General features: G+C 32.5%; 2 protein-coding genes across 2 annotated transcripts in view; one reads left to right on the top strand and one right to left on the bottom strand.

Moving 5' to 3' along the window:
- LOC115875594 (2-oxoisovalerate dehydrogenase subunit beta, mitochondrial-like) overlaps positions 1-7,217 on the top strand; it is a 16,502-nt gene extending 9,285 nt beyond the window's left edge. The window contains exons 4-9 of the mRNA XM_030891091.1: positions 3,111-3,278; positions 3,679-3,834; positions 4,025-4,196; positions 4,796-4,941; positions 5,017-5,103; positions 6,753-7,217. Coding sequence (XP_030746951.1) covers positions 3,111-3,278; positions 3,679-3,834; positions 4,025-4,196; positions 4,796-4,941; positions 5,017-5,103; positions 6,753-6,893 — 870 coding nt within the window. The 3' untranslated portion in view covers positions 6,894-7,217. The remainder of the gene's footprint in view (positions 1-3,110; positions 3,279-3,678; positions 3,835-4,024; positions 4,197-4,795; positions 4,942-5,016; positions 5,104-6,752) is intronic.
- A 2,495-nt stretch (positions 7,218-9,712) lies between these two features.
- LOC115875593 lies at positions 9,713-11,800 on the bottom strand. The gene is made up of 2 exons (XM_030891090.1): positions 11,768-11,800; positions 9,713-10,821 (listed from the first exon to the last, which is right to left on the bottom strand). The coding sequence occupies exon 2, from the start codon at positions 10,798-10,800 to the stop codon at positions 9,751-9,753; it is 1,050 nt and encodes a 349-aa protein (XP_030746950.1). The 5' UTR covers positions 10,801-10,821; positions 11,768-11,800; the 3' UTR covers positions 9,713-9,750.
- Positions 11,801-15,001: the final 3,201 nt, after the last annotated feature.

Here is a 15,001-nt window from a genome sequence, read left to right as displayed (position 1 = left end):
AAAAAATTGAAAATATAATATTATATTTAAAACAGCATTAACAGGGTTGAGTTTTTTTTCCTACCCCGATGTTTTCTATGGGTATCTCGAAAACTACTGGAGAGATAGAGAGCGGTTAAATGGGGAAAGAAATGCAGTTTTGTGGGGTCACAAATAGCGCCTTTTAGATTTTTGAAAAAGTCATGGCTTTATTAGATATTTCCGAAAAAACACAAATTTCTGCTAGTTTAAAAATTGCCCCTAATTCCATTCAATAAGCTATTTTAGACGAAAAGTTTTCAAATAAAAGTTTTTTTTTTTTTTTTTTATATTTTTAATGAGATTGTGTCCTCAGTTGTTTACTAAAGCCTGTCATTTTTGACATATGACACAAACATATGTTTTTTTTAAATGGAAACCATAGTTGGCCATGGCTTTATAAAGAGCGTCATTTTTTAAGCTTTTTAGCGATATAAGCTATAATATGTTTTCTTCGAAAAATTATCGAATTATAGCCAATTCTTATCATTTTTAAATAATTTCACTTAGTTAGCCATGGAAACAAGTTTAATCGTCTTTGCTCTCATAAATGTGAAGCCGCCACATCCAAACTTTGTAAATTAAACAAAAATTGTAAATATGAATTTTCCAAATGATGAAAAGCGTGTAAGATTATTGGTTCAACTTTTCTTGACCATACATTGAATGTATGAATGTGTGAATGTTATGTTTTTTAGAGAACGATTTTCAAGACTTGTTAGAAAAGTTAAATTTAGTTACAGCCAATTCTTATCTTTCTTGACTAATTTCACTCAGATTGCATGGCATTCTTATTCTGTTATGATTTATAACTTATAAAAAGTCAAAATATATTACTAAACGGTTCTTTAGAATTTACATTACACAAACTAAAACTTAAAAAATAATATCACTTCAGTCACTGCATACACTTTAAGTTATTTTAGAAAATGTTCAAAAAACCCGCCATTATTTTGAGCTACATCTTTTTAAAACTGAATTCTGAAACCTATTCTCACAGAAGGACCGGTCGACTTAATTAAACTTCTCTCGTACCGCCACTTCGAGTGCCTCTCTTAATTCATAAGTTCTTTTGTAAACCTTATTGTTAACCATACCGCATAAAAAAATCTAAAATGGATAGGTCAGGTGACCGAGGAGGCCGATGCAATTAGTCCACCTCTTCCTATCCCTGAGTTTATATTATTATGATATAAATAATTTTTAACATTTCTTTATGGGGGGGGGGTCATAATGAAAGTCATGTTGGAAACACTCTATTGATGCGCGATAAGCGTGTAGATACGCTTTTCTTCATTTGAAAAATTCATATTTACAATTTTTGTTTATTTTAATTTAAGTTTGGATGCGACAGCTTCCCATTTCTGAGAGCAACGGCGATTGAACTTGTTTCCATGGCTAACTAAGTGAAATTGTTTAAAGATGATAAGAATTGGCTATAACTCTGCAGTAATTTTTCGAAGAAAACATATTATCGCTTATATCGCTAAAAAGCTTAAAAAATGGCGCTTTTTATGAAATCATGGTCAACTATGGTTTCCATTTAAAAAAACATATGTTTGTGTCATATGTCAAAAATGACAGACTTTAGAAAAAAACGGTGGACACAATCTCATTAAGAATGTGATTATCTACAACTTTTATCTGAAAACTTTTTGTCTAAAATAGCTTATAATGGAATTAGGGACAATTTTTAAAATAGCCGAAATTTTTTTTTTCGAAATATCTAGTAAGCCATGAACTTTTTAAAAAATCTGAAAGGCACATATTTATGACCCCACAAAACTGCAATTCTTTCCCCATTTAACCGACTCTCCATCTCAAGTAGTTTCTGAGATACCCATAGAGAACATCGTAGGAAACTCACCCTGTATGTCACTTATTCAAACATGTTCTTCAAACCCTTCAATTTAATAGCTATTAGGAAGAAGTTTCACTTCATATATGCGCACATAGTGCACACACTGTTTTTTTTTGATATTCAAACAATTTTATTTTTTTCAACCAGTGGCCTCCACATGGGTTTTACATAAAATATTTTGAAGAAAAAAATGGTACGCCACTGACTTCTCTTAAAATAAACATTATTTTAAAAATCCTCATTCATTTTTCAACAATTTTTATCTCTCGATTTTTTTCATCCGGCGAAATTTTGTGCTTAAAAAATTAAAGTCTTTTTACTTCAGGGTCAAATCGCTAAAAATCTGATGCGCTGACTGCGTGGAAATCGTTTTTGTAACAACTGGATGGAAATTGAGAGATACAACAAATTCTTTTTTGCTACATGAAAAATCATTTTTATGCATAGAAGACGGCGTGTATCAAATTTCATAAAGATATTTTTAATAACATCAAAGTTATTATGAATAATTTTTAGAAAGTTAAAATATCTAATACATACATTCATTTCAAGTTATTTTCATAAAACGGACCCAAAAAATCACCTCCTTAAATATTGGCATGCCATTAAGGAACACCCTGCACACATCAGTGTGTCCAAAAATATCTTGAAACAATGGAAAAAATCTGGAAATTGTATATTTTATATTTCTCAGAAATTGACAATTGATTATTATTGACAAAAGTTTCGGCATCCTGTTAAACTCTAAATAAATACAAATAATAAAGAGGTGGAAGACAGATCATCCAGCCTCCACCTCACGGCTACCTCATTCGGAGACAAGCTCCTCGACTGTGAAGGGCACGGAGGGCCAAACCCCAACCGTGAAAGGTTATTGTATACCCTCAGAGGAAGAATATCTGTTGCCAGAGGAGAATGGGAAATACCCTGTCCTCTCTACAACAGAAAAATCTTAATGCATGATGAGTTATAGACTGTATGATGAGTTATATCTCAAAGAAGAGGGACACAATAGATCTTTAAGGTCGCAATGATTAACTCCATCCCCACTCCCACTCATTCTACATTCTAAACTCTAAATATTCTAGTCAATATTCAAGAATTTCACTTCGTATCGGGGAGTTTCAAAACTATAAAAAATTTTCAAGAGTAAAGCGGGACAATTTTTCAAATAACTTAAATATGTTACTTAATTTTTGTTTGTTTTGTTTTTAAAACTAATCTTTTTTTCTTTAGGTGTACATTAGATTTGCAAAAGAAGTACGGAAAGAGTAGGGTCTTTAACACTCCACTCTGCGAACAGGGAATTGCAGGATTTGGTATAGGAGCAGCTGCTGCCGGATCCACAGCCATCGCCGAAATTCAGTTCGCCGATTATATTTTCCCAGCCTTTGATCAAGTAAAATACTTTTATACAAAGTAAAAAAAGACCAAAACTAATTGAATATGTCTATATGAAAAACTAAACAAACTTCTTAGACAACAACTTTCAAAATTTTAATAAATAAGGTTCGAAATGCTTTTCGACATTTTAAATAGAAAACCTGTCATTTAATGGAGACTTTTTGCACACACTGTGTTCTGTCCAGTAAATTATTAATTTAAATAATTTAGGAAGAATCAAACAAACACGATGTTGCTCTGACCGTTGTTTATTCTACATTGTACAACTATAAGAAATATTTAACATTCCTATACCTATATACAAAAAACATAAAAGTGTATTTGGCTATAATTCAAATATATAACACACTGTATTTTGACTTAACCACTATTATAAATGATCACATCATCTCTAGTTAGTGAACGAAGCAGCCAAGTACAGATACAGAAGTGGGGATCAATTCGATTGTGGAAAATTAACAATAAGAGCCCCATGTGGAGCTGTGGGCCACGGAGGACTTTACCACTCTCAAAGTCCAGAAGCTTATTTTGCTCACACACCAGGTTTAAAGGTAATCAGTCATTATTTATTTATTTATTTGAATCCATTAAACATATAGGGTTATTTACGGCGATGTAGACACTTAATATATAAGGATTTTACAAAAATATAAGATTTTACAAAAAACAAGTAAATTTGCTTTTCAACGATATATCATGTTCCTATACCTAAAATAATAAAAACTATTTTTGTACTGTTAGGTAGTAATTCCCAGGGGTCCAATCAAAGCCAAAGGTTTGCTGTTAAGCTGTATTAGAGATCCAGATCCTTGCTTGGTATTTGAACCCAAAGCACTGTACAGAGCGGCTGTTGAAGAAGTTCCTGTTGCGGATTATCAATTGCCATTAGGAAAAGCAGATATTCTCAAGGAAGGTATTTACCATCAACTCAGTTAGATTTTGGCTAGGGATGGGTACACTTGAGACAGACAGCGGCTTTTTACTGGCTTTTCTGATTTTTTATTGTTTTTATTGTCTGTTTTACTATTTTTACTGTTTCTTTTACTTAAAAATGCCTTTATACCTAAATAGGGAGCCAAAACAGTAAAACACTACATACCAAAAAGAGTTGAGCTGTCAGTAAATTAGTAAAAGAGCGTTTGGCCTTTTCTGAGTTTCTTTTACGTTCAAGTAATTATATATTATAATGCTATGAAATTGATTTAGAATTAACTTTTTATCATTCTTTTTTCTTGCACTTTCGCCTTTATTTAATTTTTATACTTACCTATCTTTACCTCTACCTGTCAGAAAAATTGATCAAAGTTGACTCTTCATTAGCGCATCTGTATTTTTGTTATTAAATAATTATAATAACTTACATATTTTAATTATGTTATGTTTAGTATTTCCCTGACGTAGCTTCTGCGTCTAATGCATGAACATAAAAACAGTATTACGCTTCTTCCTTAGTATTTTTATTCCATGACTTTGAGGCTTCAATAAGTCAAAACGAGACTGTTTTCTTTTCAGGAAAAGATATTACTATGATAGGTTGGGGTACACAGGTGCACGTTTTGACGGAAACAGCCGAAATACTAGAAAAAGAATATAAAATTTCTTGCGAGGTCATAGATTTGGTATCGATTTTGCCTTGGGATCAAGATACTGTTTGCAGGGTAAATAATTCATCTAAATACCCCTAAAACAGAAATAAATTATCACCCGAAATGATAAAAATCGTCTTGTTTCAGTCTGTATGTAAAACTGGAAGGGTGCTAGTAGCACACGAGGCACCTCTAACATCCGGTTTTGGAGCTGAAATTGCTGCAACAATTCAGGTAAAATTATTCTTTTTTGCCGATTATCATTTAGCTGAATGTAATGAACCTATTTTATTTCATACTGTATTGTAAAATAAACAAAAACACTAAATCACCACGATACACCAAAACATTTTACTTTTGTACTAGACACGCGTTGCATTATCAGCAGATGATTAAAACTCTTATTATAATTATTGAGTTTTAATCATCTACTGATGATGTGCTAATATAGTTAACGAAACGCGCGTTCAGTGCAAAAGTAAAGTGTTTTGGTGTATTTTGGTGATTTAGTACGAACAAGGATTTGGACTCGATATATCCTAAGAAATAATAGAAGCCCTAAAGAAGCAGGTTATTGACAGGTCAAGAAACAAAAAAACCAAAGAAGTAGTAATGATATATAACGCAACCCCAGAGATCCCAATTGGCAAAGGAGTGCGACAGGGAGCCGCAATATCCCCAAAGCTGTTTACCGCAACACTAGAAAAAATCTTCAGTCAACTGAAATGGACTAACAAAGGACATAATAGGACATTCCAAATAGATGGAGAATATCTTAACCATCTAAGATTCGCTGATGACAATTCTAATTGCCAATAGTGCTGAAGAACTACAAGCACAAATTAACGAACTAAATGTATAACGAATTTGTAGACAGAAAAGACATCCTAATAAATAACATAACACTGGAAACAGTAGAAGAATATATATATTTGTGACAACTAATACACAGCTCGGGATCTCTACTACCAGAAGTCGACAGAAGAATTAAGTTAGCATCAGGGGCGGATACAGGAATTTATTTTAGGGGGCGGGGCAAAATAAAAAGTAATGTAGAATATGCTTTTTAGGGCGCCATTTTTAACCTAAAAGCCTAATATTTAACACAATTTACAGGTTTTAGGGGGGGCCCGGGCCCCATGGGCCCTCCCTCTGTATCCGCCACTGGTTAGCATGGAGTATCCGCCACTGGTTAGCATAATAACATACTTATGGAAGAAACTCAATCATATTCAAGTCTTGAATGCCACTTTATCTAAAGAAGTCATTCGACCAATGTGTACTCCAGTCATGCATGCGAAACCTGGACACTTAAAACGGATATTATAAACTGCGGGTCGCACAACGTTCAATGGAACGAAATATGCTGGAAATAACCAAGAAAGACCCTAAAAGAATAGAGTGGATACGACAAAAACCCCAGGTAATAAATGTCATCCACAGAATCAAATCTCCCAAAATGACAGCGCAGTATCCACGAGGAATTAAGAGACTAAGAAGACCAAACCTGAGATGGGATCATGACACTAGGAAATTAGTAGGGATAATTTGGGCCCGCATAGCCATCAATGGCTACACTATAATTGGAAAGAGTTGAATAAGCTTAAAATGATGATGATGATGATTTGAGACTCACCCAGCGTATCGTACTTCATAACAAAGAATACCACATTTTGACATTTTTACTGCATTTTATATTAAAATAAAATTCTAGCTTTCCTTTCGAAAAAAATGCCGGTGTGGTTATAAATAAAATAAGTGTATCAGTCTCGGAGAAAAGTTGTCATTGCCGTCTCTACATTTACTTAGTCTCTCGACAATCATGAATCACTTCACTAGAATAGTCCATATATACAATATAGTACAATATATTTTACTTTTAGGATCATTGTTTCTTAAATTTGGAAGCACCTGTGGCTAGAGTGACAGGACCTGATACGCCATTCCCTCACGTTTTTGAACCTTTTTATCTTCCCACAAAATGGAGATGCATAGAGACTGCTCTAAAGTTGATGGATTATTAAAATAATACAGAGTGTAAATGAATAAGTGCGAAAAAAAACTCTACAAGTTATTTACAAAGTAAGAATTTAGAATAAATTTCCTCTAATAGTACACTCTATGCCAGGTGAATGTATTTATATAAATTAAGATTAAAATATATTTGCCTAGCATCTCAGATGAAATGTATAATTGACTTTTTATGGAAAACCAACATATTTTACAAGAAGTAAACACCAAATTATTTTGTACTTAAGTCATTTATACCCTCTACAGCATTGTCATACCATCATGTTTAAATTAATTTGTATTTGCCATATTTTTTAATAAAAGAATTATTAATATGATCAATTTATTTCATATGAAAACCTCTTGTAGTATTTATTAATTAAAAATTCCAGTTCTATAAGTACTAATTCAAAAATTAAAATGTTATAAAAATCACTCCACAGTACGTACAATATACATGTATTTCTTAAGGGTGGTATCAAATTGGGTATTATTGGTATAATAATAGTTCCGAATTCATGAAGTATATAATACCATATGATCGAGGAAAAAAAACAGCATCAAAGATGGCTGGAGAATGACAATTGGTAATTTTGGCGAGGTTAAACGCTAGACGTCGTTTACTTGTCCCATACTCTTCTTTATTGTTTAATGGCGTTTACTGCCATTAAAGTTTGTAATTTAGATTGTAATTTATTTTTGTATTGAGTAAAAATAATGTTTAAATGGTGTTGTTTAAAATTTGAGAAAACAGTTTTTTGGAATTAGATTTGTGTGTTGAAATATCTTATCTTTTTTCATCTTTGTATAATTAGCGTTAATTTTTGACAAGATTTATATGTTAATTTTAGTAAACGTTAAAATAAGTTAAAGGTTAATTAGGGCTTGACTTCTCCAAAATTATCATCTATTGTCATACCCCAGCCATCTTAAATGCCGTTTTTTCGATCATACGGTGTATAATATTTACTTTACTGCAAATTGGCACGGAATTGAAATACATAAATAACAGATTGGAGCTAGTTAACAACTATATTATTTAGATGCTCTTCTAAATCTGCTGATATGCAACTGCTACAGAGAAAATATAATTTTCTTGGTTTTAATTAAAAAAAATTCCTACACTAAAACATGAAATTTATTATCATATTCTGTTAATGTCTTTCTATGTGGTTTGACGAAACAAAATTCTTTATTTATAAAACAAAATTGTTAAATGATAAATATTTTTAGCATTAATTTGTTTTATAAAGTTAATATTACTTTATCAATTAATTAATTATGAATTAAATAATAAAATAAAATAATTATTAATTCTTTGTCTTGCAGCTTGAGAAATCTCTTTTGAGTTACATGGCCTTTCGGCCTGTGGAATTTCTCTAGCGTCCGCTGCCTTTGAGCTTCAGGAACCTTGTAGGCCTTCGAGATCCACGACTTTTGGCTTTGGTTTCTCTCTGCCTTGATTTATAATGTATTTTCTTTTCTGAAGGCTCGTCTGCAGAAGTCTTCCTTCTTTCTTCATTGTAAAATTCTGGTTGCGTATAGTTCTTTGCCTTGCAGCTTGGGACATCTCTTTTGAATTTCATGGTCTTTCGGCCTGTGGTATTTCTCTAGCTATCCTCTGCCTGCTTTCAGCTTAAAGAACCTTGTTGTGGGCCTTCGAGATCCATGGCTTCTCGGCTTTGGTTTCTCTATGGCCCCGATTAATAATGTATCTTATTTCTTCTTCCTTTCGAAGGCTCATCTGCAGGGCCGGGTGCAATGATTTAAATCAACTTGACTTAAATCAACGGATTTTTTATTTTAATCATGGATTTCAATCAAAATAAGCAATTTGTTTAAAAACTTATGATAAATCGAAAGATAACTGTAAAAATTATAAAAACTATTCCTATAAAGCTATAAAAAGTATTCGTATATTAAATATACCCTATAATACCCTAACGATTAAATACTTTAATAGATCGAAGAATAATAATTGTAAAAAGATATAACATATATCACATATACCTAATATCTATTCATCTATTAAAATGTTGGACCGATTTTTGAAGTTATTTCGTGTGAATCCATTACACTTCTAAATGACAGAAATTTATTTTGAAACTGTGAAGTGCCAGAACTCCGGTATTTGAATACATTTCATTCGCAATCTCTAGTGCAGAACTAGTTTCTTCTGATGTCAGGTTATATTTTTATTCCCGAGGATTAATCAATGTCAAAATATAAACTAGAATCAAGGCTGTTTTATACCTTTTTTGAAACAGCTGAATGTTGATCAACCTAACTTCCGCCTTCTCTAATTTATCTTCTAGTTCATTCCAAATTTCTACCGACGTTTTGTTTTGCAATAAGTACTTTGCACTTTGCACAGTAGATGGTACTAATTTTATTCTCGACTTAAGACAGTCATGAGTATTTCCAAAAACAGTCCGTTTAATCTAAGCGGCCGATTTTGTTTTGCGGAAATAGGGGCATTGGCAAAGTTTACAAAAAAAATGACACGCGCCGTAGAAATGTTAATATTGTCAATATCGGACAGAGTTACAAAGATTTAGCCATTTGGGATAGGACTTTAAATAGAAAATTGATTAAAATAAAAAAATCTGATTAAAATTAAAAAATCGATTTTTTTGAATGTTTTTAAAAATCATAATTTTTTGCACCCTGCCTGCAGGACACTTCCTTCTCTCTTCAACATAAAGGTTCTGGTTTAGAAGACTCGCCTTCCTCGATAGAGCCAGTCTGCTTCTAGACAAGTGTCCTTTTTGAGCTGGATGGTACTATAGATGGTTGTTTCTCTTCCTGAACCCCCACACTGACCCCCCTGCTACATTGCCACTAGCTTATGCAGCAATGTTTTGTCCTCCTTTACATAGGTCGGAAAGTTAATTTCCCAAACCCAAAGAAGGGTGACATTCCAAGTTTATGAAGCTCTTCTCTTGAATCTTTGTCCATTGAGAAGGTCCATAAGACTCCTTTGTCCATAGGTTCGCTCTCCATGACATTCCATAAATGTGTTTTCAGGCAGCGGTTACTAATCCTTAATCTATTGAGAATTCTCTTGATCTCAAGCCGCTCCCCGTCTTCGTCTGGTATAAAGACGATACATACGTGGGACATAGTTGCTTCTTCCCCCTCCAGTGCCTTAAGGGATGCTCCTTCCCATGGCTTTAGAGTTGGAATTATTCCCTTTAGCCACGTTGCACTTGTGTCGTCTGCACAAGTGATTTCCAGGAACCCCGGTTTATATATGAATTTCTGGAAGCGTACCTGTGGCCCTCCTTCTTGAATTGCTTCATACGCGGCTAAGATGAATTTTTGGACTGCCTCCAGCTTTTCCAGTTCCATCTTCACTTCCGGGAATCCTGCATGTACTGCCGCTATCTTAACGAGAGCGGCAGATTTGCTTTCAGTTTTTGGCCTTTTGCCTTGGTATTGGTTTTCAGGTGGTGTGCTTCCATATGACACCGGCCTTTTGGAGCCTTGGGTCGGTAATTTTTGCTGATTAGCCATGGCCTCTGTATGCCTCGACGGTTCCCCTTTTGCCCTTTCAGCTACCTTGACAAAGTTGGCCTTTATTACGGCCTTTTTGGCCTCTATGTAATCGTAGCCTTGCTTTGTTAGTTTTTTGATTTTGGCTTTAGAGATGCCCGATAGTTTTGCGGCTTTTATCTCTTCATCTGTCATGAGGTCCACGTCTTCTAGAGAACTTACTCTGACAGATTGGCTAGTTCCTTGCCACGCAGCTTGGGAAATTTCCCTTGAATTTCCTGGCCTTTCGGCCTGTGGAACTTTTCTGATAATTCCCAGCCTTTCGGCTTCAAGAACCTGTTGGTAGGCCTTCGAAAGCCATGGCTTTTCGGCTCTCTGACCCTGAGTTATGATGTATCTTCTTTCTTCATATTTCTTCTGTTCCATGTTCGTCTGAATTTTTAATCCCTGGTAAAAAGAAACATATCATTACGCATATGCTAAACTAAAAAAAAATCAATAACAAAACAACCAACGCAACGTCAACCAAGTCAAACCTACGACATAGAAAATTTTTTGATCTGAAATTGTAAATATCAGTTAATATTTAGGTATTTATTAGGAGCCGAACGTTTATTGTTTAGAAAACACTTAAAAAAATATTTTTATTACAAATTCGTTTTCTTAAGCTTGTCATTATAAACAATTTGTCAAACTTAATAATATTTTGAATAGTTTAAAAAAATGAATGGCGAAAAAATTGAGATATGATTAAAAGTACGATTTGGGCATATTTTAAGCGGCCAGGACAAGACACTAAAAACATTAGACGAACAAACCTATTTTTCCAAAGTCCTTTGATTAAAAATTAGTGTTTTTAACGCAGCCATGGTACTCTACAATGAAATTCAAAATACAGTTTTGTTTTAAGCGAAAATGTCCAAAGTTAACATAATATGATATGTCATTATATTCAGAATGTCATTTTCTATCGAATAAAGCAAAAAAATACCGTGCGTGATATTTAAAAATCAAAAGTTGTAGTCATTTCCAATGAAACAAGAAGTGGCCGAAAAGAAGTGAATATATCAATCAATCCTAATTCATGTCTACATAAGTAATATTGGTTTCGTAAAATTCCTAAGTCCGCAGATAGATGTTTCAATCGCAAGTCGCAGTTTACTATGAAAAGCGGTGGCAGGCTCTGTCGCAGGTTGCGATTGCGTATTTACAATCGCAGGTTACGATTTTCTGCTCATCTCTAATGGCCTACTTAGTTAAATTTTAATGTGGTTTATATGTTAATTCTAGATTGCTATTTCCACTGTTACCTTTTATTTATATATAACCAGAAACACTGTTTTCACCTAAATAATAAAGATTTTAATGAAAAAGACACACTTAATTAACTTACAACTCTAAACTCTATCAAAGCAAAATAAAACAAAAATACAACCAAACAGACGCTGTCAATACAATATTGCCAAGTAAAAATTGTTCATATCATTGAATTTTTCCTTTTTCTCAGTTCACACTTGAGAGAAAAGGATGACAATAATAAAACTTAATAATTCCAATGAAATTCGTGTACATCTGGCAACGCTACAAAACCTCCAGAGGCTACATCTACAGTGACCTCTTACAATGAAAGATATGTAGATACCGACATACGAAATTCCAATATCGCAGAAAGCAAAAGATAAATTGGAAAAAGACGAAAAGAATTCGGATTAATTCAATGAAATTACTAGTCTTGTTGCATATCTCAGTATTTTCCACATTATATAAAAGATGATTTTATCTAAATTTAGTAAATATCTAAAGATTTTAAACGTGGCGCCATCTGTTACTGAACCTTGAAATTATGTAAAACATAGCATATAGATTTCTAAAAGGTAAAGTTCTAAAAACGGCGCGAAGATATCGCCACCAATACTAAAATGAACAAATATGCCTCCAGTTTAATTAATACAAGTTAATGTTCGGTGCACAAAACCTCCCCCTTTATAATTTTGACTTATATTTCATAAAATGGAAGTAAAAGAAACGCCCCTTTAGTTTGTTCGATGATCTCTATATTTAGTTTAATTTTTTTGAATATTACAGAAACATTTTTTTAATTGTAAATAGGTAAATTAAAATTACATTATATATTAAAATTACAAAAAAATGTACCTAATTTATATATAACATATAATTTAATTTTAATATACCTATTTTGTTACAATAAAAAAAATTATATCTATACCCAATCAAACGTTTATAAAAATATAACAATCATTAATGTTATTATAAATTATGTATTTTACATACCTATAAACTGAAAAAGAGACGTACATAATAATTCGAATCTTTCCGGGGATTTGGAAAACCAAAAAAACTGCCATTTTTGTTGTTTTTGCCAAACCAAACACTACTTCTTCGCAGGTTTGCGTTCTCACAAATTAACATACATATTCATAAAACACATTAAGTAGCAATAGCATATTCACAAAAAATAGCGAAATAAAAATATTGGGCGCGTTCAGAGAACACAGCCGCTGACATTCAGCGTAGAATTTCGCTGACCAGCAGCTTACGATATTCCCTAAACGGCACAAAGCAGCAGAAAGAACAAGAAAGAGTACCTGTCTCATGCGCTCTCTGTCTAGTATAAAAATTTGAGAGAAATATAAATAAATCGTCTTCGTCAAATCGGTCTATAATCGATTGAATAAAAATTATTTTGAAAAAAAATATATTACTGGCTGATCATTTAATAAATGAAAATATATTATTTGACAATACAGTAGGTATTAAACATTAAATTTCTAAAAAATATCAATTTATAAATAATTTTACCTATACACCTAAGCAAAACAACTTAAAATAACAGGAACTGGCACCTTTTACGCCTTTTTTTTGAATGGTATGGTACAAATAAAATTACTGAAGGTGTAGATACCCTACAATAAAAAAAAAAACGACGTCAGGGGTGATGTAGAGGTAAATATTGCTGCTATTTTATAAGTTTATATTGTTGTTATTTTATAAGTAAACTTATATAGGGAATATTATCGATCGTCATTTCTAAGCCAATTGGGGACAATTTTTTTTCGATCAGACGGTATAATTACAATCAAAAGTTATTTATCCTGATTTAGATTTTTTCAGAGTAGTATTTTTTTAATTTCATTGTATTTAGAAAACTCGACTTGAGATGGAAATCAAGTTGAATTTTCTTTATTTCTTTAACTTCTTCGATCTCTATTTACAATTATTGTCTTTTTTCGAACGTTTTAGATTAACCTACTGCTCTGTAACTTTTTGACAACAAATATCTCCTATTTTTTAAGGATTCGATTAACTACAATTAACCATAAACTTCAACACACCATAAAAAGTAAACAATAAACTAAGAAAATTAAAGTTATTTTACATTAATTGACCACAGATAAGGAAATAGATTAAGGCTGACTTGACTCAGCCTAAATATTTACCGCTGAGAATTTTGCACAGCGGCTGACTGTTGCTGTTCGTCAGAATAGACCGTTTAGGGGGAAAAAAAAAATCCCCCGCGCCCTTTTACTCAGCCACGTCAGCTGCTGACCGTCCCTGAACGCGCCCATTGACATACCTATCTAGAAAAAACAAACGAATATTTGTCAACTTTTTAATTGATACACTGAAGAAAAGGATCTCTCAGTCGAAATGAATATGACTTTGACCAAAAGATTGGCGCTTTTCAATAGGGCAAGAACGACGTTTCTTTGCCCAACGCATTTAATTATCTTTTCATAAGCTTTCAAAAAATTACTTAGAGAATAGAATAATCTATCCGTTCAAAGCATCTCACTCTTGACCCAAAATGAATATGCGAAGAAGTTCTTGCTACAAGAACAATAGTCCTCTTTGATTCATGCAACAATTCTTGATTGAAAAGGACATTTCTTGATTTAAAGAGACCTTTTTTTAAAACCAATAAACGATACTAATGACTCAACTAAAATTTATTTAGATCTAAAGAAAGTCTATACATCATTTACAGGCATATTACGAGGTAAATTGCTGATAAATTTAGCGTTGTAAGAGGTAAAGTGAATATTATTTTCCTCGATAGTAGTTTATTTCTGCTTCTTTACTCCTTGGTATTTTTTGGGTGGTTCATCACTCTATAAATTCAAAAAAATATTACATGTCAGATTAATCAAAGTAAAAAGCAAATAACTTATTTAAAATGTTTTTTTTTGTCGTATAGTATTTTGGAATTGTTTTTAATTTTTAAAAAAAAAAATTCTAAAATTTTTTGTAATTATTTGCCATAAAAAAATTGATAGCCATATCTTATTTCTATCTATTAGTCACGCATATGCATTATCTAAACAGGTGCATTAAGTAAATGTCTCTTACTTTCAAATATAGCAAATGAATGCTCTAATTTCCAATTTTTTCAGAAACTCCTGTTAAAGAATCCATTAGTATCTTAAAATGTTGTCCATAATAAAATGAACAAATGCAACTGGTTAATAACGACCATAATCTTTTGTTTTATACGAACATGCGTTTTAAAGCGAATTTTGCAAAATTCCAATTAGAAAATTCCAAGGAAACCCGTGCGTACTAATGATGTGCGACCTATTAAATGCTACGTACGACTGATCGGGAATGC

Source organism: Sitophilus oryzae, unplaced genomic scaffold (assembly GCF_002938485.1).
Source record: "Sitophilus oryzae breed Bouriz unplaced genomic scaffold, Soryzae_2.0 scaffold_138_pilon_pilon, whole genome shotgun sequence".
NCBI classification, from domain to species: domain Eukaryota; kingdom Metazoa; phylum Arthropoda; class Insecta; order Coleoptera; family Curculionidae; genus Sitophilus; species Sitophilus oryzae.
Note: the sequence above shows the minus strand (reverse complement) of the source record. Positions and strands in the feature narration are given on the sequence as shown.

What these genes read in the sequence shown, in the direction of transcription:
- LOC115875593 (XM_030891090.1), bottom strand. Translation starts at nt 10,800, where the DNA reads ATGGAACAGAAGAAATATGAAGAAAGAAGATACATCATAACTCAGGGT.